We start from the raw sequence: 22,111 nt of genomic DNA on the forward strand, positions 1-22,111 counted from the left end.
AGTGATTTGAATTTTGAACAACCTTGTTTCACTGTGATTGAAGAAATTATAGTGATTTGAATCTCTTTGTCGGTTGAAATTGACGACTGCACAATAGTTAGATAGTGACCGTCTGATATCGTAGTACCGTATATTTCTTTCTTATCACGGATATAAAAAAAAAATTAATTAAAAAGCTTTATTTTTTTATATTGGATTTCACACGTGTCGAATTTTAATTCTTAAAAAATAAAATAACTTGTTTTTTTATTTATTTTACATCAAAATCATCCCAAAAAATATCAGGCTTTAATTTATTTTACATCAAATTGGTTTGGACTCCCTCGAATGTTATTTCATCTGAAATGAATCACACCCCTCATATTCTTGATTTACAGTTCTATAACTCTCATCAACAATTTTCTAAACCTGACAAATATTATTTTTAACATAGTTTTTCTATATTAACAACAACGGAGATGACCATCTGAATTTCTAGCAAGGATTCCGGCGATGCATGGGCTCGTTTTGGCTGCACCAACTTAAAACGTCCATGAATCCACTGCCTTTGATACAATAGATACCTCTTCTTTCCACTCACACAACATCAGAGAGCGAAGATGAGAAGGAAAAGGGGAAAGAAACTCTGCTGTGTGTCAGTTTATACTAGGGACAGTTGAGGACAAACAATGCACAGCCATGCATCTCTACCTCCATTGATATTGAATCTTTTATTTCTCCAAAATCTTTTCCACTCCAAACTTCTCTGCCGAAACATGACGTCGCATTCAAGTTTTTCCCAGGAAGTGCCTTAGTCAGGTCTGATATCGTTGCTGATATTACTGTCTTCTCTGAGTTCAGATTGAAAAGTGCAACATAAATCTCTCCTGAGTAAACAGTGGCAAAGTCAGTACTGAATTATTAAGAGCAACAGACACATGTGATATGCCATAAAAGTTTTCAGACAATGAACTCAGCATGGTATGGTTGGATACTACCAGATCAGTGTCATAGTAGACACAGAAGTTGGCAGCTAGAAGAAGAAGATCATTAATTCTCTTTAAATTAGGCAACTTGGAACTTGATAAAATGAATATATATTTACGTAATCAATGAAGCATGAATATAGATAAAGAGCAGACAATTTTCCACCTCAGTTACAAGGACAAAAAAAACCAGTTAGATTTAAAATAGCATCCCTTCACTAAGGAGGACAATTATAATTATCTTACGATAACCGATGATGAGCATATGGCTCAGTGGTAGAGATCTCTTGTTCAAGTCTCATCTCTGTCAAAACTTCAACAAAAATCGGAACATACTCATCTAAAAAAGAAAAACCATCTCAGGGTTGAAGTTTCTTATCAAACCACAAACTTCTTTGGGTTCTTTTAAAAAGAAAAAAACAGCAAAGGAATGGTAACAGAATGGAAACCAAATTTATAGAGACTTTAGGGGGGCATTAAACCTTTTCTACCAGTAGCAATCCAAGAGCGAACTCCTCCGCTGTTACCAACATTAGCTGCATATATCAAGGAAGGATCATCAAATAGCCCTTATCGTATGTATAGAAAATCAGCTTCAACTTCTAGCATAATACCGTCAATTGATTTCACAGTTACACAGAGACCAGAATAGCTGCTGATAAGGGATCCATTATTGCTCAACTCCCACATCTGTTGAAATTAAGAGTTTGCTTTCAAATACCACTCATATATGTAAAATTCATGAGAAAAAAATGTCACCCTGCAGACTGGCTGTGAGCAGAAAAACACAAGCATTCTGGCAAACCAATTAATTATATGTATTTGTTAAATTGTTTGATGTAGATTTATCTCCTTTGCATTCCACCAAAATCTTACAGGATACTAACCTCTGTGCCTCTTTGTTAGATGCTAGGGAATTGTGAATGAAGAGATACCTGGTTGGCATCTGATCTGCAAGGGGAGAAGGAACCACTGTTAAATTCTTTTGAAGTACGCTTCTTTCTTGGAGATGCATCCAAACAAAACTCCATTTCATGACTAGCTAATAAATGGAACCCTCCTTGATTGGAAATTAACCGTCCATCACTACATTGCCATTCACAGAATCAGATAGTGAAAATAATAATAATAACTCCTTGTTTGGAACAACTTGAATAAGGAAGGTGAAAGTGCATACGAAGTCAAAATTCGCTTGTATAGGCATAAAGGTTCATGGCTTCTCATGCTCTCTTTCCAGCATATCTGGTCAAGATCTTGGTCAAGTGCTTTAATTGACCAACCGTTAACTTTGGGATGGTTACAGCTAGTGAAACCCAGAAACTGTGTATGTGATGTGCCAACTTCCTTCAAACTTCTTCTCAATCTTCGGCTGTGATTCGTGGTCTTATGTGCAGAAACCTTTGTGCCAGTAACAAATGGAAACTGCATGTGCAATGCGATGATACATCAGAAAAAAACTCAGTTAATATTCCAAAGACCTCTTAAAGACATTGTTTCACATGCCTCCATATTGTTCGTGCTAAAAGAATTTATTTCCAGAATGAAGGGATTGGTGATCAAATTAGATGTGGTCTCATCAAGCCTTCTAACATCTCCTCCAAACATGATAGGGGATCTGGCCATTGCCCACAAAGTCATCTGTGAAGGAAAATACTTGTATCGAGTCATCAATAAAGAATCTTAATCTTTTAACAAACAACGGACGCACATATAGAGTTGCATGTACATACCTGGGTTTTCTGCTCATCTAGATTAAGGTTACTCATTCTGTATGGTCCTCTGCCAGAACCTAGGATACAGAAAAGCAATGTGATTATTCAAGTTTTTGTCTTTTCCAGTAGAACTCTTAACACTTTCAAGTTAATCATGAATACCCCAGCAACTTATGTGGCAAACCCCTAGACCCAAGGAAAAAACAGGTCCAGATGTATTACTTTTCAATGATTGTCACTAGGATGTGTGCCGTTCCAGTTAATTACCATGATAAACACTCGTGCATGGACAAGCTATGCAATTTTGCTACCCCAATGTAACAGCAAGCATTCCACTACTTCGTTCAATTTACATGTCAGCAATCCATGTTGCAATCAGCTTTTCCTATACTCAGTCTCACCAACCCCTTACAAAATAAAATCACTTAAAATGTACTAGAATTAAAGAGAACAATCTGCTAATTTTTATCACCAGGATCTGTAAGCCATCCTATGGGCAGCATATCCAAGTCAGGCCATGACCTCCCCAGCAAGCCCTTCGCACCAATCTTATTAGCAGCAGCAAAGTCCCTGAAGTAGATGAACAAGAAATCACATAAAAAATGAGAGAATAGAAGAAAAGCACCAATTAGGAGCGATGATCTATATATAATTCGAACTTTAAGCTCTTATTTTACATGAAAACTTTATTCCACCTTGAAACATCAAAATGAGCTGCAACATCTCCCCATGTATCCCAATCATCACCTGTGACCCTGTACATGTTGACTAACCCACTTATATCTTTCTCCATGACTGGTGTCGGGATAACTCCCGGAGACACAGAATACAGAATGGGACGACTGAGCTTTTGCAGAACCTGAACAAGTGCACTTCATGTATCATCATCTCTATTCAGAAAAGATTAAAGACATAAAATTTATGCACCAGAAAGTGCTGTATACCTCTGACACAAATGTTATTTCATCTACATCCAAGTCATTACCAAATACACAATCATGTTTCACTGCAAATAAAAGAGAAGAAACGAACATGAAAATTATTAAAACAAAGAAAGACTGACATGAAGCCACTAAGAAAATGCAGAGGTATAAATAACAGGAGGGGAGATTGAAATGTGCAGAATTCACAGCTTTGTAATAAATACGAGTCAAAATTACTATCCATAAGAAGCTTGCCCGAGCCTAAAATGCTTGAAGAGGTCAAAACTCTACTAGACTCGCAATATTACTATCCAGTCCTTCCAGGACCTTCAACATACATTCCCCACATCATTATAGAAACAATATTTCTTCCATGCTTCCAAAAATGGAATTCTCGAAAGATGCAATGCTGCTTTGACAAGTTATTTTACCATTTTTAATCAGTAAAAAGAAAAATTCATTCTCTATAAAATGTTGAGACTTGAGATACACCCTTTTGGACTCACAGGCTTCTTAATGTGTTGGGTAAGATGGAAAAATGCAGGTTTCAGTTAATTATTAATTACCAAAATCAACACCCCACTCAGCATACTGTTCATAAAGTGACCTCAAGAAGGCTCTTCCTGCTCCCAACTTAGTATTTACACTCATGAAACCATGTGGCATCCATCCACAAGCCCTCTCCGTGATCCCTATGTCTTTTGCTCGCCACAGTCGTCCAGACTCTTCATAAGCACGTCCCTAATAAAAATAGAAATTTAGCATTAACTTTTTAGAGCAAATCGATTAGAAACTTGAGCTCATATTGCACCTTTCACCTGACTAGTCTATTTTTATGATGACAGTGTTTGTGAGACTGTAAAATCTGAGCATGGAAGGGAAAAGAGAAGAAATACTTCTCCTGCTGAAAAAAAAATGAAAAGAAGAGAGAAGAATGAACCCTCTTTGATAATAAGGAATAATACCGTGGTAGTATCCAAGATGGGGGTGTTCGCATCATATGCCTGTCTACTTAATCCTCTCATAACATGAATCCCAAGCTTCAAACCCACGCTCTGTACTTTCTGGGCTACTTCAGTGAACCCTTTCCCATCTTCAGATGAGGGCCACCTATCTGGATCAGGGATCAACCTCCCCCATTCATCAATTACATCAAATCCAAGAGAATTTGGGTAAGCACCTGGAACGTTCTTCCTATACCACAGGTAATCTATAACTGCATACTACATGGAATTTCACAGATAAAAGACAACTTCTATTTCAATAAACTTTCCGTTCTCAAATTGTTCCAGTAATTAAAAAAGTTCTAAAAGTTGATTGTAGTCATCAGTCATTTTATACCTCATATCCATAAGGCTGTAGACGCTGAGATATCTTTTCGGCACTTTGCAAGAAGTCTACTTCAGATAGAATCCAGTCAAAGGAATCGTAAGAGTTCCAACCTCGAGGAGGGAAGCTAGCGTGCTCAGGTTGAGATGATACCCTAAAACAGGTTGTGTACAAATGTTTTAAGTTCACAAACGAATATATTTAGCCAAGAAAGCCTTCAAAACAAATGTTGGAACAATTATGGGATTGAAAAAAAAGAAGCATGATCGTGTATTCTTCAATTCAATGTCCTATGATGATCATCAAAGACTAAAGAAGACAGTTTATCGAAATAGTAAAATTTAAGAATGAGTTGCAGTGCTATTTAGTTAGTAATTTTTTTTTTTTTTAGTTTTGAAAGTACTTGTCTTGCTTCAAAGAATCAAATGTAAAAATGGTTTTCTTATCTCAAAACCAGAGAAGGAAATTTACAACAAACACTGGAATATATCTACCAGCCAACTCCAATGTGAATCATAACAGTAGTGAAGAGAAGAAACATAGAGAGAGAAACACCTGTAACGATAAGAACTGAAGGAGAAGAGAAACAGAGAGCTCAGCAGTTGGATCCTCATTGTTTTAGTATACTGAAACGCAAAGGCAACCCTTCTTCCTAGCTATCTACGACAAGGTGAGAGCGTATCTCATATAGAGCAAACATACCCAAGGCTAATTAGTCAAACACTGTAAAAGGTTTAGCATCACTCAACTAGGAAAGAAAGTATATGGTATCAGATGAGGCACCCAAAAAATCATGCAGCCAACACCGAATCATGACATCATCCCATTTATGAAAATCGTCAGTATATCTAAATTCCTATGGCCTATATAATTAAGTACATGAAAGGAAACAAATATTCAAACTAAATTATGATCCAAGGAAAACGGATATAGTATATGAGGGAATTAATCAAATATAATATCCTGCAGAACAATCTTAAAATAATGTAAGGAACCAAATATTATGTAAGGAAACTGAATATATTTTATCACTATTAGAAAATTAGAAGAAGAAAAATAAAATAGATTATTATTATAAAACAGATTATTATTAAATATATTGGGTTGGGTCGTCCCATTTATATGGGCTGAGCCCAGCCTGGTTGGGCTCGGCCCAAAAGAGTTAGACTCATGTCAACCCAACAGTTCTGGTCTTTTTTTTTGGTTTGGGATGAGCTGGGCTGGCACGAGATTGATCCAAACTCGAGAAAGGAATTATCCCCCCCAAAAGCTCTGCATGCTGAACGAATTACCGTTTTGCATACATAACGAAGATGAGGGGGGAACGAAGGAAAGAAGAAGGGAGAAGTTTACCTGGTATGGGAAGCTGCTGGTGGAGAGGATGGTGGTCACGCCGGCAGTGGGTTGCTAGAGGAGGAAGAAGGAGAAGTTTGCAGAGGAGAGAGAGAGAGAGAGCTCGGTTGTGCGCTTATTATGTGAGGTGGTCGGGCAGTTGCTTGTGGTGGAGATGGTAGTGGTTAAGTCGGTGGTGAGGGTGTTGGTGGCTGAAGGCCACGGTGGAGAGAGAGAGAGAGAGTTCATGGTGGCAGCAGAAATGGGGGGGAAGGCTAATTTCCCCCTTTTCGGTCCATGAAATCCACTCATATTTATAAAGAGGTGGATGAGGGATGTTTCGTCTCTATTGGTGCCAAATCTTGGCTCTTAATTCGACCCGGTAGGATCCCAACCATTAGCTCAAAGTAGCTATCATGGGCTGTCAGATTTGTTACAGGAAAATGGCTGGTCAGGTTGGCCACTTTGAGGCAGTGCTATAGCCACTGTGGTATCAATCAGGTAGAACAGATAACACTGGCATGTAGCCAGGTGCTAGGTGATCATTTTCATGTAACTTTTGTCCAATTTAGTGGAGAGATAAAGCATAAAACGCCTCGGGAAGGAGGCCACTTGAGCAGCTTCTCTAGAGCAGAAGATGAACAGTCAACCTCAAAACGGAATCGTTTTGGCAAAGTTCATTTAAATCCTTCGGTTTCTGATGTCTCCAAATTACACCTCTGATTGGCTTCAAACTTTTAATTTTGTTCAATTTCAGCCCTGGATTTCAGTGTCTTTTTTCATCTTGGTTCTTGATTTTGAATTTATGCAATTTTACTGTTAAGTGACCGTTAAACTTTCAATTCTCTTCAATTTCACCCCTGATTTCTATCGATTGGGTTCCCAGAGTTTGACACCTTTTTCAAAATGATCATTGGCTTTGAATTTCTTCAATTTAGTCCTTAATTGACCTCAAAACTTTGATTTTCTTGCAATTTTACCCCTGATTTCAATCAATTGACTTGAAAAAAATTAAATTTGGTCTCCTAAAATTCCAATCTTATCAATTAAGCCCAAATTGGGCTCCCAAACTTAATTTTTCACCTATTAAGCTCCTAATAAAATTAGTTTGACTCATTTAAAGATAATTAAGTCCTTGCACCTAATTAAATTCTTCAATTGAACCCAAATTAATTTTTAAACATAATTAAACTTTAATTTAGTCCATGATTAAATCAAATTGGCCTTTTAAGAATCTAATTATGTCCCTATGCTTAATTTTTATACAGATTTGTCCAATAATGATTTAATTTGACCTTGAATCTGCATTGTCTCTCTCGTTTTGGGTAAAATGAGGTACAATTAGGCTCTCGATTCCATCCAAAATTGCAGCTTGATTTTTCTGTATATTTGTAATCCTCCTCAGCCTGCTTTTGCCAAAATATCAATCTCTATTTTTTTTTTTGGATTTGTTTTGAAAGAAAAAAGATGAATTTGGGTAATAACCAAAAAACAAGTTATAAAAATAATGATGATAAATGATAATCAAATTATTTTTTAATTTGTCAATGATGTTAGCGTGTTGAGAATTGTAAGTCTTCTCGTGTCCTTTTCAACTCTACTTGAGGGAATAATAACTTTTATCCTTAAAAAAGTTAACAAAAAGCTAGAAGGGCTCGAATATTTATTGTGGACTTAGAGATATAACTATTATGGATTCAAATAGTGGTGTATTCCTTTTTTTTCTTTCTCAATCTTATCATAGGTTGTGTGGCTTATTTGAGGAAAAGTTTTAAAAACTTCCTCCTACTTTTCAACTAGGAAAAAGAGAGACAAGAAATAAGGAGTAGATACAAATGCAAAGGAGGGAGCTTAGAGAAAAAAAAAGAGTGTTATTCTAAGGGGTTGTCTAATTTGGCAACAATATATTAAATGGGAAAAAAATTAGTTAAGAGGGTTCCATGGTTTAAGATTTGTTATTTGTGTTTGAATTTAAATTTGGGAATTGGGGTGGAATTAGGATTAGGGCTCCATGGTTTTAGGTTTGTGATTTGTGTTTCAATTTAGGAACTAGGGTGGGAATTGAGAATCACGGTTTTATTGATGGGTTTGAAAAACAAGAAGGAGCAACACGAGAAACAGTTACAGGGTAAGTTTTCTCTTATAGTTTTGTAAGAGTTCTTTTACAGCACAAACAGTAATAAGATTATCACGATCCTTTTAATAATTTATCATAAATCATACTAGACTTAAAATTGCTAAACAATCTTTTGATTTTTAATGATTTAGGGTTCCAATAAAATATTCTTAATTTTGGATATTTTTCTATATACATTTTTTTTCTCGATCGCTTTTACACATGACAATTTTGCTCTGATTTTGCTTTTTTAGGTTGTTAATTATTGATGAGAATCATCAACTAACACCAGAGAATTCATTACATGTGTCAATTAGGCCTTTTACATGGTCAAGAACTAAGAAGATTAAAGAGGCATCTAATAAGATAATTCAAGATATTTGGGCTTTATTTCCTACAAAACTTGCGAATTCAATTTATTTTTCTACTTACACATGGGTTGAACTTATTTTTATAATGTCTAATTTTATGTTAATAGGCATAATTTTCGATTCAATCATTTGTTCGGGCTAAAATTTTACCAAGATTATAAAAACCTTTTTTCATATGGGGTTCATTAGACTGTTGTAACGATCAGATATTGGGAAAACCTTTTTATAAAGCCTAGAAGTTAGTGTTCAAAATATGCAATATTTTTCTAGTCGATTTAAGATTCTTTTTCTTATTTTATTTGGATTTTTTTGTTATTTTTTCAGCCTTGTTAGTACATTGTACCTAATATAAATAAGGTTATTTCACTTGTATTTATATAGATGAATTAATTATTCAGAAACAAAACTTATGTGTGAGAGTTTACTCTTACTCTTGATTCTTTATAAAACTTTTAAAACTTATCAAAGATTACTTCTTTGTAGCGCTCATCTTTATACCTTCGATTGTTGGTTCCTTATAATCAACAAGTCAAGGTTTTCAACCTTATACCTTCTATTCGTGATTCATTATAATTAACAGGTCGAGATCTTCATCCAATAACTATATTTTTTTGGTTTAGGTAATCGTTAAATCATGTATTTCCAAACTTGATTTTTATTTTCTCAGGTTGTGTTCAATCTTGATTGTGTATTATAAGGTTTTTACCCTCCGAGTTAACATAAATTGGTATCAGAGCTTAGCTTTAAAATTAGGTTTTATCTATGTACCTATCTTTAAATTCATTTTTTATTCATGTTTTGAGTCTTGTTTCCTTTGTTAGGTTTGGTTTTCTCTCAAAATTATCGAACCCTGGTTCTTATGTCTTGAATTTCAGCTTATTTTGTAGTTTAGCTTAGTGTTGTGTTTTCTTTGAATTATATATATATATATATATATATATATATATATATATAGAGAGAGAGAGAGAGAGAGAGAGAGAGAGTTATTTGTTATTTACGTTTCTGCTAATATTTATTAAAAAAGATCAAATCACAAAATCAAGTTGATTAAAATTGGTTTTGTTGAAATCGATAGCCTTGAGAAAAATTTCATATAGATATTATTTAAAAGTGGTAAAAGGCAAGAGGGTGAGGGAATAAAATTGAGAAAATCCAAGTTAAGAGAGAGATACAAGTGAAGTGATATATCTTTAAATGCAAACATGTAAAGGAATGTGTGAGGGTCATTACTAATATATCTTACAACTTTAGAATATATCTTTTAAAATCAAGTCAACATGCAAGCAAGGTAATGATTAAAGGTCGAATTCTTTTAAGGAGAGGGAATGGTGAAAATCATCAATGAATACCACATGATTCATTACATTTGTCAATTGAGCTTATTATAAGGTTAATAGCTAAGAAGATTAAATAGGCATTCAATGATCTCATTCAAGTTATTTGGGTTCTACAATGGTATTCTTTGTTTTTCTTCATTAGATTTGCTTATGTTGTTTCTATTGTGGGTTACGTTTATAGGATTGAGCTTTTGCTAAAAAAGCCCAATTTTTTTTTAAAGAATCCAGGGATCATTTTAGAATTTTTTGTGGGTTCTTCACACTTTTTTTCTAGTTTTTTCACTTAATATCGAGACTGTAGACTTATATTGTAAGATACTAACTCAATCTTAAATACTTGCTTTTCGCTGAAATTTCAAAAAAAAAATCTAAAAATTTCTAAAAAAATTCTTCATTTTTAAAATATAAAAAATATGTTTTATTATATGTATATATAGCCAAATTCTGAAACTTTCATGCATATTTTATATAAAAAAAATTACATTTTCATTATACTTTGAAAATAAATATAAAAAAAAATCAATTAATAGATATCAGTATATCACAATAAATTTGCTATTATCCATTAGGATTTGTGTTAACTAATTGGCTTAACATAGAACTCCGAAACAAAATAAAAGGAACCAAATGACAGATCGATATCACAGTGATTAGGATACTGATTAATGAGTGTTATAGAACTTTTCAAGTGAGGAACAAATTTAGTTACCTAAATTAATTGCATTTCAGGATGACTAAAACTTAATTTGCATTCCAGGAGAAGGGAAAAATATATCGAAAAGTATATAGTGTAAATGGTGGATCCAAGAAAATTTATAAACAGAAAGGTGAAAGGTGCAGACTTTTCTCTCCAATTTGTCTCCAAACTTAAGCCTGTTGCCTTCGCTCCTCTGCTTGCTCCAATGCATTGTATTTTAGCATGTCGTCCCTTCAATATTTTGCTTTCCAGTTAGCACCTTATGGTTTCATTTGCTTCCCTGTATTAACAACGCTGGCGAAGCTTCTTTCCCACAGGATCAATGGCCATCCAGCGTTACCAGCATTTGAGCAACACAAGCAGACATAAGTTGTTTTCTGACAAAAAGCTGCTTGTTCTATCCTCGCTCCGACCACTGCCAAGTCGGCATCAGCCTCTAATGTGTCACCTCCCACCTCCCGAGTCCGAAGCCTTTTATCTGGGTCAGTTAAACATATTGCTGTGCTCTATTCTGGTTGATGAACAATGCCACCTGCTGAACATATCTGCTAATATCTCTTTTATTGTCTCTTCATATTTTAAGAAAGCTTTGGAATAGCTTCTTGAATGCTGAACTGCTATTTTTGATTCCGTGCTTGCAATTTTGTGGTTCAAGAAAGCTTGAATAGCTTCTTGAATGCTAGCTGAACTGCTATTTTTGATTCTGTGCTTGCAATTTTGTAGTTTAAGAAAGCTTTGGAATAGCTTCTTCAATGTTGAACTGCTATTTTGGTTCTGTGTTTGCAACTGTTATAGAATGCGGTTTAATTCAATGTCATCTCTCTTTTCACATCCGTTTGGGAGGCCCGTGCCGCAACAATCAAAAGAAAACCCCGCTCCGCTGCGGGAAATGTATCTAGTTATTATTATCAAGAAACTAAAATACTGACTTAACAATTAAGAGTTGATTTAGAAATTAATTAAGAACAAACTTGATTTTTTATTTTCATTATTAATAGTTAAATGACTTAATTAGACTTATAAATAAATAAATAAAATATTAACTTTCATCGAGGGGTTTTTAGATATTTTTACTTTTCAAGCATAATTATATTACTAAATTGTGATAGGAAGCAACAAAAATAAAGCTTTCTTCCCCGGGGTTTTCCATCTTTTTATTTTGGTTTTTTTTTTTTATGATAATCAAGTTGATTTAAAATAAATTTTATTTTTCATAAATATAGAATATTAATTAAAAGAAAAAATGGTTGGTCAAAGTATGAGAGTGCCCTACTATTTATATTTCATATGTTATTTAGTATTGTTGTTTATTTTATTTATTTTATTGATTCTTTTTTTTAATTTTTTCATTAATCATTAGATTTCATTTGATTTTTAAATCAAATTCAATCCTCATTCTTTTGATATTTTTATATCCTTCCACTAATTAAATTTTATTTTAATTTCACCCTCATCATTTGATTTTAATTTTGTTTTCATGTCGAATTTGACTCCACTCTTTTTACTGGTGTTTATTTTGTTTTTGGATGTCATTTTATTACTTTTTTAAAAAAATTCATAGGTTTTAAAGGTTAACACATGTTGACTTTGATCTTTTTAGGTCCTTTTATAAAATTTATTTTTTTTATAGCTGACCAAACCCAATTACTTTTGGTTCTGGCCAATGCCATACCTAATTGTAGATGAGTCTTGCGCTGTCAGGCCTAATATTTGGGTCTGGTGTTGCCAATTCCATGTTTGGATCTGGCAGCATATGTCAGACCGAACACTTGGCCCTGGCAATATGTCAAGCCCAAGTGTAACCTGTGTCTAGCGCCTACTAGACCCAAGCACCATCTGGGTCTGGTAGGTGCTACCAAGCCCAGTAGCTTGGCCTGGCGCACTACCAAGCCAACGGGGTGAGCCTAATACATGTTTCCTGAAAGTGTTGAACCCGATGATTTTTGTCATCATAACTCAGGCATCGCCAGATTTGCTATGCCCATGAATTCAAACATAATACATGAATCAAACGTCATCAATCCTATAGATTTTTATGTAAAATCTTAGAGGATTTATTTCTCAACAAACAGGCTTAATTAAACAAGTCTACACCCCGCCAACACCATTAGGTGTATTAAAGTCTTTCATGACCCGTCATATCTCCATCTTTTAGCTAGATAAAACGAATGGAATACAACCCACAATACAACTCAAAATATCACAAAGATAAAATTACACTTCAATCCCTCCTCTCCACAAAAGGACAAGACTCATGAGTTATAAATACACCATGAGACCTTCTAAACAAAAGTTCACAATCTTCATTCTCTATTGCATATATATTTTCAGAGCATCTCTCTCTAGAATATTATTGTATTTTCTCTCTCTAAAAAGATACTTATTTAAGCATCGGAGAGTCTCCACCTTCATCAAAGAGGACCTTTTGCAGGTATTAGCCATAAGCCACTTTGACCTACCAAGTATCAAGCATAAGCTATCAACCATCTTCACTAGGGAGAATGGATGAGATTGTCAGGACCAATTGATTAATCGATTATTCAACTCGGGAGCCTTGGTCCTAGGCTACTTTGATTTTTTTAGGACTTAATCAGTAGCACCGTCTGTGGGAACATGATAAAAAAAAAACCATTGATTTCTTCCTAAAACTTACTTTTGACATTTTCAGGTCATTCTATGACATACAACCAATGCCCACCTGGGTTAGGACGCAAGACAAGTCTACTCACTACCATAGACACTCCTACCCAGCAAGAGCTTTAACAACTCACTAGTGAGGTGCAACTCCTCACATAGGCAATATTGGCAACTCGAGGGAAAAATCAGATATTTTCACCCCAACAAGTCTTAACACCCTCAACAACACACAATGCTTTAACACCACGACCATCAGCTGCACCAGAAGCCCGTAGATGATTACACTACCTAAAAAAGACCAGGAAGAATGACAATCGCAGGAGTTCCTTAAAGGATCACTGGCATAATTGCGACACCCATGCACAAAGCAAATACTCTAAACGAACTTCCCCTGGTTGTTATGAGACGAACATTAGTCACTGTAATCGTCGTACGCCTAGCTCCCCAGGCTCCCAAAAGCCCAACATATAAAGAACTAAGCGACGGTTTATGCATGAGCATATCTAGGAGAATGTCTATAGCCACCATTAATGGAGAGGTTCTCCTTTGTCCAAATACATATTGAACATCGACTCTCTAAGGACTATATTTTCAAGGGAGTACAAAATATGCGCAGTAGCTTAGAGTTTGTCATCCAAGATTGTGACTCGATGTGTAAGATATTTTCTATAACCATCAGAGGGTCTGTGCATGCCCAATATAACAACTTGGAACCAAAATCTATTAAAGGGTTTAATGATCTTAGCGTCAAGCTATAAGCACGCTTTAGTATTAGTAAGGTTGTTAAAATCGTGTTTTGACTCGTAAAATAGTGCGATTTTAAGAGTCAAAACATCCTTTACGTGCTGAATCGTTTGAAAAAAAATCAAAAATAGATGAAATTGGGTTGAAATCAGGTGAAATTGTTAAAATCGGGTAAAATCGCAAAAAATCACGAGTTCAGGATTGATTGAACGATTTCACCAAAACAGAAGTAAATGTTTCCCTCCATGCTCCAACTGTCTGGCGCCTATTGGCTGGGTACAGTCACACATACGTGCCTATGAGGCTGTGCCTATGAGGCTATGCCTATAACGCCGATGAGAACGAGGTGGCTTACGGGAAAACAACAGATGCACACAAGACCACAAATCTGTTTCAAGTGGAATCAATCACCGGCCGCCACATGGCAATGGATATTTGCTCAATTTGCTTTAGTGTCTTCTCTGTTATGTCCTTGTTTGTTTTCTTCTACATCGAGAAAGTCAAAGAGGTCTCAATAAAATGAACAGGGCAGCAGATATCATATCAGACAATAAGCTCATATAGCATTTTCAAGTAGTGGGTACGCCATGTTTTATGTTCTTAAATTTATGTTGAGCTTTTTATATTGTCTTGAACTCATAGGAAATGAAACTGGTTTTAGTTTACATGACACACCAGCAGATTGTTTATTTTAAGTTTGTTAATTATTAGTTAATGAAAAGTTACTTAAATTATGTATGAATTTTTATTTGACCCATATATTTTAAGATGCTTGAACTATATATGAATTTTTATTTGGAGCATGTATTTCAAGGTGCTTGAAACTATGTATGAATTTTTATTTGTAGCATGAAATTTTTTTATGTATTTTAAAATTCCTTACGATTTTATGATCTATTTTTACGATCCGAGTTTATTACTCCTTTTCCGTGCCGAGTTAAAAATTTGTTTTTAACAACCTTGAGTACTAGCATACCCGTAAAAAAAACTTCACAAAACACTTTTGTGCTCCCTACTAAGAAGGCAAGTCTCCATAAATATATTTGAGGAAATTCAATAAGAAGATGCTTAAGGTAAAATAATTGCTCAGCAGCCTTAAAAGCTTTTTGAAAGGAGTTAAGGAATATGTCCTATGAGGAAAGTTTATATAATAACTTATTCAAAAATAACTTTTTATTTTTTTCAGGTTGAAGTTCCCTCGTCATTAATCCTAGGAATGTGTATTCTTCTAGGAAAGGAATGGACTTGGTCTGATGTCTACAGAAGGATTCTTGATGAAGTGCACTATTTAGGATGCAGTGCACTATTTAATGTCTACAGAAAGATACAAGAAGATTAGTAAATCAATATGACATTTAGGAGCTGGTGTAGCATAATCATTTTGGCTGCACCGACTTAAAGCGTACATGAATTCACTGTCTCTGATACAACAGATACCTCTTCTTTCCACTCACACAACAACAACAGAGAAAGGAAAGAACTCTGCTGTGTCAGTTTATACTAGGGACAGTTGAGGACAAACAATGCACAGCCATGGATCTCTACCTCCATAGATATTGAATCTTTTATTTCTCCAAAATCTTTTCCACTCCAAACTTCTCTGCCGAAACATGACGTCGCATTCAAGTTTTTCCCAGGAAGTGCCTTAGTCAGGTCTGATATCGTTGCTGATATTACTGTCTTCTCTGAGTTCAGATTGAAAAGTGCAACATAAATCTCTCCTAAAAACAGAGGCAAAGTCAGTACTTAATTATTAAGAGAAATAGATACATATGTGATATGCCAAAAAAGTTTTCAGACAATGAACTGTAGGCATGTTAACTATCAATCATACTTCATAGGTATGGTTGGATACTACCAGAGTGCCATGGTAGACACAGAAGTTGGCATCTAGCAGAAGATCATTAATTGTCTTTAAATTAGGCAACTTGGAACTTGATAAATGAATATATATTTGCGTAATCAATGAAGCATGAATATAGATAAAGAGCAGACAATATTCCACCTCAGTTACAGGGGGGGGAAAACAGTTAGATTGAAAATAGCATCCCTTCACCAAGGAGGACAATTATAATCATCTTACGGTAACCGATGAGCATATGGCTCAGTGGTAGAGATCTCTTGTTCGAGTTTTACCTCTGTCAAAACTTCAACAAAAATCGGAACATACTCATCAAAAAAAGAAAAACCATCTCAGGGGTGAAGTTTCTCATCAAACCACAAACTTCTTTGGGTTCTTTTAAAAAGCAAAAACAGCAAAGGAATGGTAACAGAATGGAAACCAAATTTATAGAGATTTTAGGGGGGCAATAAACCTTTTCTACCAGTAGCAATCCAAGAGCGAACTCCTCCGCGGTTACCAACATTAGCTGCATATATCAAGGAAGCCTCATCAAATGGCCCTTATCGTACGTATAGAAAATCAGCTTGAACTTCTAGCATAATACCGTCAATTGATTTCACAGTTGCACAGAGACCAGAATAGCTGCTGATAAGGGATCCATTATTGTTTAACTCCCACATCTGTTGAAATTAAGAGTTTGCTTTCAAATACCACTCGTAAATGTAAAATTCACAAGAAAAAAATGTCACCCGGCAGACTGGCTGTGAGCAGAAAAACACAAGCATTCTGGCAAACCAATTAAATATATATGCATAATGACATTTTAATTTGGAGCTTCAACTGTCAATCAGACTTCTCCAAATTCCAGCTATATGTATTTGTTAAATTGTTTAATGTCGTTTTATCTCCTTTGCATTCCACCAAAATCTTACAGGATACTAGCCTCTGTGCCTTTGTTAGATGCTAGGGAACTGTGAATGAAGATATACCTGGTTGGCATCTGATCTGCAAGGGGAGAAGGAACCACTCTTAAATTCTTTTGAAGTACGCTTCTTTCTTGGAGATGCATCCAAACAAAACTCCATTCCATCACTAGCTAATAAATGGAGCTCTCCTTGATTGTAAATTAACCTCTCATCACTACATTGCCATTCACAGGATCACATAGTGAAAATAATAGTACTTTGTTGTTTGGAACAACTTAAATAAGAAAGGTGAAAGTGCATACGAAGACAAAAGAGGTTTTTGCTTGTATAAGCATAAAGGTTCATGGCTTCCCATGTGCTCTTTCCAGCATATCTGGTCAAGATCTTGGTCAAGAGCTTCAATTGACCAACCATTAACTTTGGGATGATTGCAGCTAGTGAAACCCAGAAACTGTGCATGTGATTTGCCAACTTCCTTCAAACATCTTCTCGATCTTTGGCTGTGAGCTGTGGTCTTATGTGCAGAACCCTTTGTGCCAGTAACATAAGGAAACTGCATGTGCAATGCGATGATATATCAGAAAAAAACTCAGTAAAAATTCCAAAGACCTCAAAAACTCATTGTTTCACATGCCTCCATATTGTTCGTGCTATAAGAATTTATTTCCAGAATGAAGGGATTGGTGATCAAACTGTATGTGATCTCATCAAGTTTTCTAACATCTCCTCCAAACATTAGAGGGGATCTGGCCATTGCCCACAAAGTCATCTGCGAAGGAAAATATTGTATCAGGTCATTAATAAAGAAGCTTAATTTTTCAACAGTGGACTGACGCACATATAGAGTTGCATGTACACACCTGAGTTTTTTGCTCATCCAGATTAAGGTTACTCATTCTGTATGGTCCTCTGTTAGAACCTAGGATGCAGAAAAGCAATGTGATTATTCAAGTTTTTGTCTTTTCCAGTAGAACTCTTTACTTTAAACACTTTCAAGTTAATCATGAATACCCAGCAACTTATGTGGCAAACCCCTAGACCCAAGGTAAAAACCAGTCCAAATGTATACTTTTCAATTGACTTGTCACTAGGATGTGTGTCGTTCCTGTTAATTACCATGATAAACACAAGAGTGCATGGACAAGTTATGCTGTTTTGCTACCCCAATGTAACAGCAAGCATTCCACTGCTTCGTTCAATTTATATGTCAGTAATCTATGTTGCAATCAGCTTTCCTATACTCAGTCTCAACAACCCTTTAAAAAATAAAATTACTTAAAATGTGCTAGAATTAAAGAGAACAATCTGCTAATTTTTATCACCTGGATCTGTAAGCCATCCTAGGGGCAGCATATCCAAGTCAGGCCATGATCTCCCCAGCAAGCCCTTGGCACCAATCTTATTAGCAGCAGCGAAGTCTCTGAAGTAGAAGAACAAGATATTGCATAAAAAAAATGAAAGAATAGAAGAAAAGCACCAATTAGGGGCAAGGATCTACATATAATTTGAACTTTAGGCTCTTTTTTAACATGAAAACTTTAATCCACCTTGAAACATCGAAATGAGCTGCAACATCCCCCCATGTATCCCAATCATCCCCTGTTACCCTGTACATGTTGACTAACCCACTTATATCTTTCGCCATGGTTGGTGTCGCGCTAGTTCCAGGAGACAAAGAATACAGAATGGGACGATTGAGCTTTTGCAGAACCTGAACAAGTGCTCTTCATATATCATCATCATCTCTATTCGGAAAAGATTGAAGCATAAAATTTATGCACCAGAAAGTGATGTATACCTCTGACACAAACGTTATTTCATCAACATCCAAGTCATCACCAAATACACAATCATGTTTCACTGCAAATAAAAGAGAAAAAAGAACATCAAAATTATTAAAACAAAGAAAGACTGACATGAAGCCACTAAGAAAATGTAATGGTATAAATAACAGGAGGAAAGATTGAAATGTACGGAATTCACAATTTTGTAATAAATGCGAGTCAAATTTTTTAATTCCTGGCTTGATTTACAGTAGCAAACAAACCAAATTGTTTGTGACCAGTTCTGGGCTCAACTCCATATAGATGAACAGAATAGCTAGATTTTAAACAAACAAACACATATTCAGCACAAACAGGGCAACTAAGCATCCTAAAAAAACTACAGCTCAGCCTTTACCGAAATAAATTTTTTTTTTTTTTGTTTCTTTCCACAAAAATTGATATCTATACAGGTTTGGTACTAGTTCTGTCAGTATGACTTGTGTATCCAAACTTTGCACTTTCATTTCTTGGCTGAGTGTACAACCTTGAGCTCAAGATAAATTTTGGAGGTTCTTAAATAAACCATAAGAAGCTTGCAAACTTGCCTAAGGCTAGTTCGAGCTTAAAATGCTTGAAGAGGTCAAAACTCTACTAGACTCATTTGCGATATTACTATCGAGTCCTTCCAGGACCTTCATAATATAATCCCCACATTATTACATAAACAATAATTCATCCATGCTTCCTATAATGGAAATTCTCAAAAGATGCAACGCTACTTCGAGAAATTATTTTACCGTTTTTAATCAGTAAAAAGTAAAATTCATTCTCTAGAAAATGTTGAGACTTGAGATACACCCTATTGGAGTCACAGACTTCTTAATGTGTTGGGTAAGATGGAAAAATGCGGGTTTCAGTTAATTAGTAATTACCAAAATCAACACCCCACTCAGCATACTGTTCATAAAGTGACCTCAAGAATGCTCTTCCTGCTCCCAACTTAGTATTTACACTCATGAAACCATGTGACATCCATGCACAAGCTCTTTCCTTGATCCCTATGTCTTTTGCCCGCCATTGTCGTCCAGACTCTTCATAAGCACCTCCCTAATAAAAATTGAAATTTAGCATTAACTTTTGATAGCAAATCGATTAGATTGTTAACTTTATGCCTTATATCAGACCTTTCACCTGACTAGTCTATTTTTATGATGATAAAGTTTGCAAGACTCTGCAATCTGGGCATGCAAGGGAAAAGAGAAGAAATACTTCTCCCGGTGAAAAAAAAAACATGAAAACAAAAGAAAAATAAAGAAAACAAAAGATGAGAGAAGAATGAATCCTAATTGATAATAAAGAACAATACCGTGGTAGTATCCAAGATGAGGGTGTTCGCATCATATGCCTGTCTACTTAATCCTCTCATAACATGAATCCCAAACTTCAAACCCATGCTGTGTACTTTCTTGGCTACTTCAGTGAACCCTTTCCCATCTTTGGATGAGGTCCACCTATCTGGATCAGGGATCATCCTCCCCCATTCATCAATGACATCAAATCCAAGAGAATCTGGGTAAGCACCCGGAACATTCTTCCTATACCACAAGTAATCTACCACTGCATACTACATGAAATTACGCAGATAAATGACAACTTCTATTCCAATAAACTTTCCCATTCTCATATTGCTCAAGTAATTAAAGAAGTTCTAAAAGTTGATTGTAGTCATCAACCATTTTATACCTCATATCCATAAGGCTTTAGACGCTGAGAGATGATTCCGGCGCTTTGCAAGAAGTCTTCTTCAGATAAAATCCAGCAAAAGGAATCGTAAGAGTTCCAACCTCGAGGTGGGAAGCTAGCGTGCTCAGGTTGAGATGATACCCTAAAACAGGTTTTGTACAAATTATTAAGTTCACAAACTAATATATTTGGCCAAGAAAGCCTTCGAAACAAATGTTGGAACAATTATAGGATTTAGAAAATGAGACATAATTGTGTATTCTTCAATCCAATGTCCTATGAGGATCATCAAAGACTAGACAAGACAGTTCATCGAAATAGCAAAATTTGGGAATGTAATTGCAGTACTATTTAGTTAGAAATTTTGAAAGTACTTGTCTTGCTTCCAAGAATCAAATGTAAAAAGGGTTTTCTTATCTCAAAAACTCCTATGTGAATCATAACAGTAGTGAAGAGAAGAAAAATAAAGAGAGAAACACCTGTAAAGATAAGAACCGAAGGAGAAGAGAAACAGAGAGCTCAGCAATTGGATCCTCATTGTTTTAGTATACTGAAATGCAAATGCAGCAAGTATTAGAGAGTTGTAAAAGACATGATATAGATAAATTTTTCAACTTTCTAAACCAATCTAGCTAGATGGTAATTTATGAATTGATGCAGCCAAACTTACGAAAGTTTTTTTGTTGGGAATCTTGAGAGCACTAGGCTTGCTTGGTTGGTAATTACATGAAGCAAGGGTGAATGACTATGATGTTTCCAAGAAATTTACTACAAGTTTCTCCAACAAACGAAAGGTCCAGTTTTTCTGGTTCGGGGTTGAAGATATAAAGGTTGAGATAAATAATAGGGGGGGGAGAGAGAGAGAGGCACCTATAAAGAGAGAAAGTGGAGAGGAAGAAGAGACAGATGGCTCCACAGTAGGATCCTCACAGTCTCGAGTTCACTTCTTCTTAATTATAATTACTGAAATGCAATGCAGGTCCTTCCTCCTAACCATCAAATCTTTTTAAGGGCATTAATGATGCAGTGTTGATTAGTAACTGGGGTGGGTGGTGGGGATGATGAAAATGGATGATCTCTTTTTTCTTCTTATTTAATCCGCCGGTGATGCTAAGTTCCCTCGTGTCCTTTTCAATCCTACTAAGGAATAATAATTTTTATCCTTAAAAAATATTTATTAAACGGTGTTGTCGTCTGGTTAGTTGAAAAGAAGAAACAAGTAAAGTGTTAAAATTGGAGTCGGCGGCTCAGTCGGAGCATAAGCTTGTTACTGATCCGACAAACCTGTCGGTGTGGAAGAAAAGAATCAAATTAGGACACTTAAGCTTGTTACTAGATACATTCGAATCCCAACAATCTTCTGAACTCGACTTTCGATGCACAATTGACACTTGGCTAAATAGATGCTTTTCTTCTGAACAGAGATAATTCAGCTGTGAGCGTGTTGACCAGTAGCTTATTTACCACTTGCTATTTCCAACTTCTAGATAGCCTTCGATATTTCCATTAGCAATAGCTGTCCAACTTACAAATTTCAACTTGTAATTTACAATAAATAAATCAACAAAAAAAAAAAAAACAGCTTCTAGTCTTTGGCACAACTGCTTATTGTACTGGAGACTGAACTGTTGACTGGCTGCGAAGAGATTACTTTTTCGGTATTGTTATAG

General features: G+C 35.4%; 2 protein-coding genes across 6 annotated transcripts; both read right to left on the reverse strand.

Moving 5' to 3' along the window:
• Positions 1-229: 229 nt before the first annotated feature.
• On the reverse strand, positions 230-5,806 carry LOC7477078 (alpha-galactosidase). Of its 4 annotated transcripts, none has more exons than XM_024610484.2 (14): positions 5,485-5,792; positions 4,942-5,083; positions 4,566-4,823; positions 4,167-4,341; positions 3,622-3,683; positions 3,355-3,536; positions 3,150-3,247; positions 2,696-2,754; positions 2,469-2,603; positions 2,143-2,387; positions 1,901-1,916; positions 1,580-1,655; positions 1,448-1,501; positions 230-866 (listed from the first exon to the last, which is right to left on the reverse strand). In XM_024610484.2, exons 1-14 carry the CDS (start codon positions 5,541-5,543, stop codon positions 646-648), a joined length of 1,782 nt encoding a protein of 593 aa, XP_024466252.2. In that variant the 5' UTR covers positions 5,544-5,792; the 3' UTR covers positions 230-645. The 4 variants fall into 4 exon arrangements, 3 of the variants coding, with proteins under 3 accessions (XP_024466252.2, XP_024466248.2, XP_006378245.3); XM_024610480.2 differs by having other exon boundaries at positions 1,901-2,051; positions 5,485-5,781; XM_006378183.3 differs by having other exon boundaries at positions 1,901-2,051; positions 3,373-3,536; positions 5,485-5,765.
• LOC127903900 (uncharacterized) lies at positions 771-21,552 on the reverse strand. Of its 2 annotated transcripts, XM_024610483.2 has the most exons (15): positions 21,112-21,550; positions 20,921-20,991; positions 20,442-20,583; positions 20,065-20,322; positions 19,631-19,805; positions 18,731-18,792; positions 18,480-18,643; positions 18,255-18,352; positions 17,793-17,851; positions 17,567-17,701; positions 17,235-17,485; positions 16,996-17,146; positions 16,611-16,686; positions 16,479-16,532; positions 15,499-15,884 (listed from the first exon to the last, which is right to left on the reverse strand). In XM_024610483.2, the coding sequence occupies exons 2-15, from the start codon at positions 20,977-20,979 to the stop codon at positions 15,664-15,666; spliced, it is 1,905 nt and encodes a 634-aa protein (XP_024466251.2). In that variant the 5' UTR covers positions 20,980-20,991; positions 21,112-21,550; the 3' UTR covers positions 15,499-15,663. The 2 variants fall into 2 exon arrangements, 1 of the variants encoding a protein (XP_024466251.2); XR_008060300.1 differs by lacking the exon at positions 15,499-15,884 and adding an exon at positions 771-866 and having other exon boundaries at positions 16,479-16,686; positions 21,112-21,552.
• Between the last annotated feature and the right edge of the window lie 559 nt (positions 21,553-22,111).

This window comes from Populus trichocarpa, chromosome 10 (genome assembly GCF_000002775.5).
Source record: "Populus trichocarpa isolate Nisqually-1 chromosome 10, P.trichocarpa_v4.1, whole genome shotgun sequence".
Lineage (NCBI taxonomy): Eukaryota > Viridiplantae > Streptophyta > Magnoliopsida > Malpighiales > Salicaceae > Populus > Populus trichocarpa.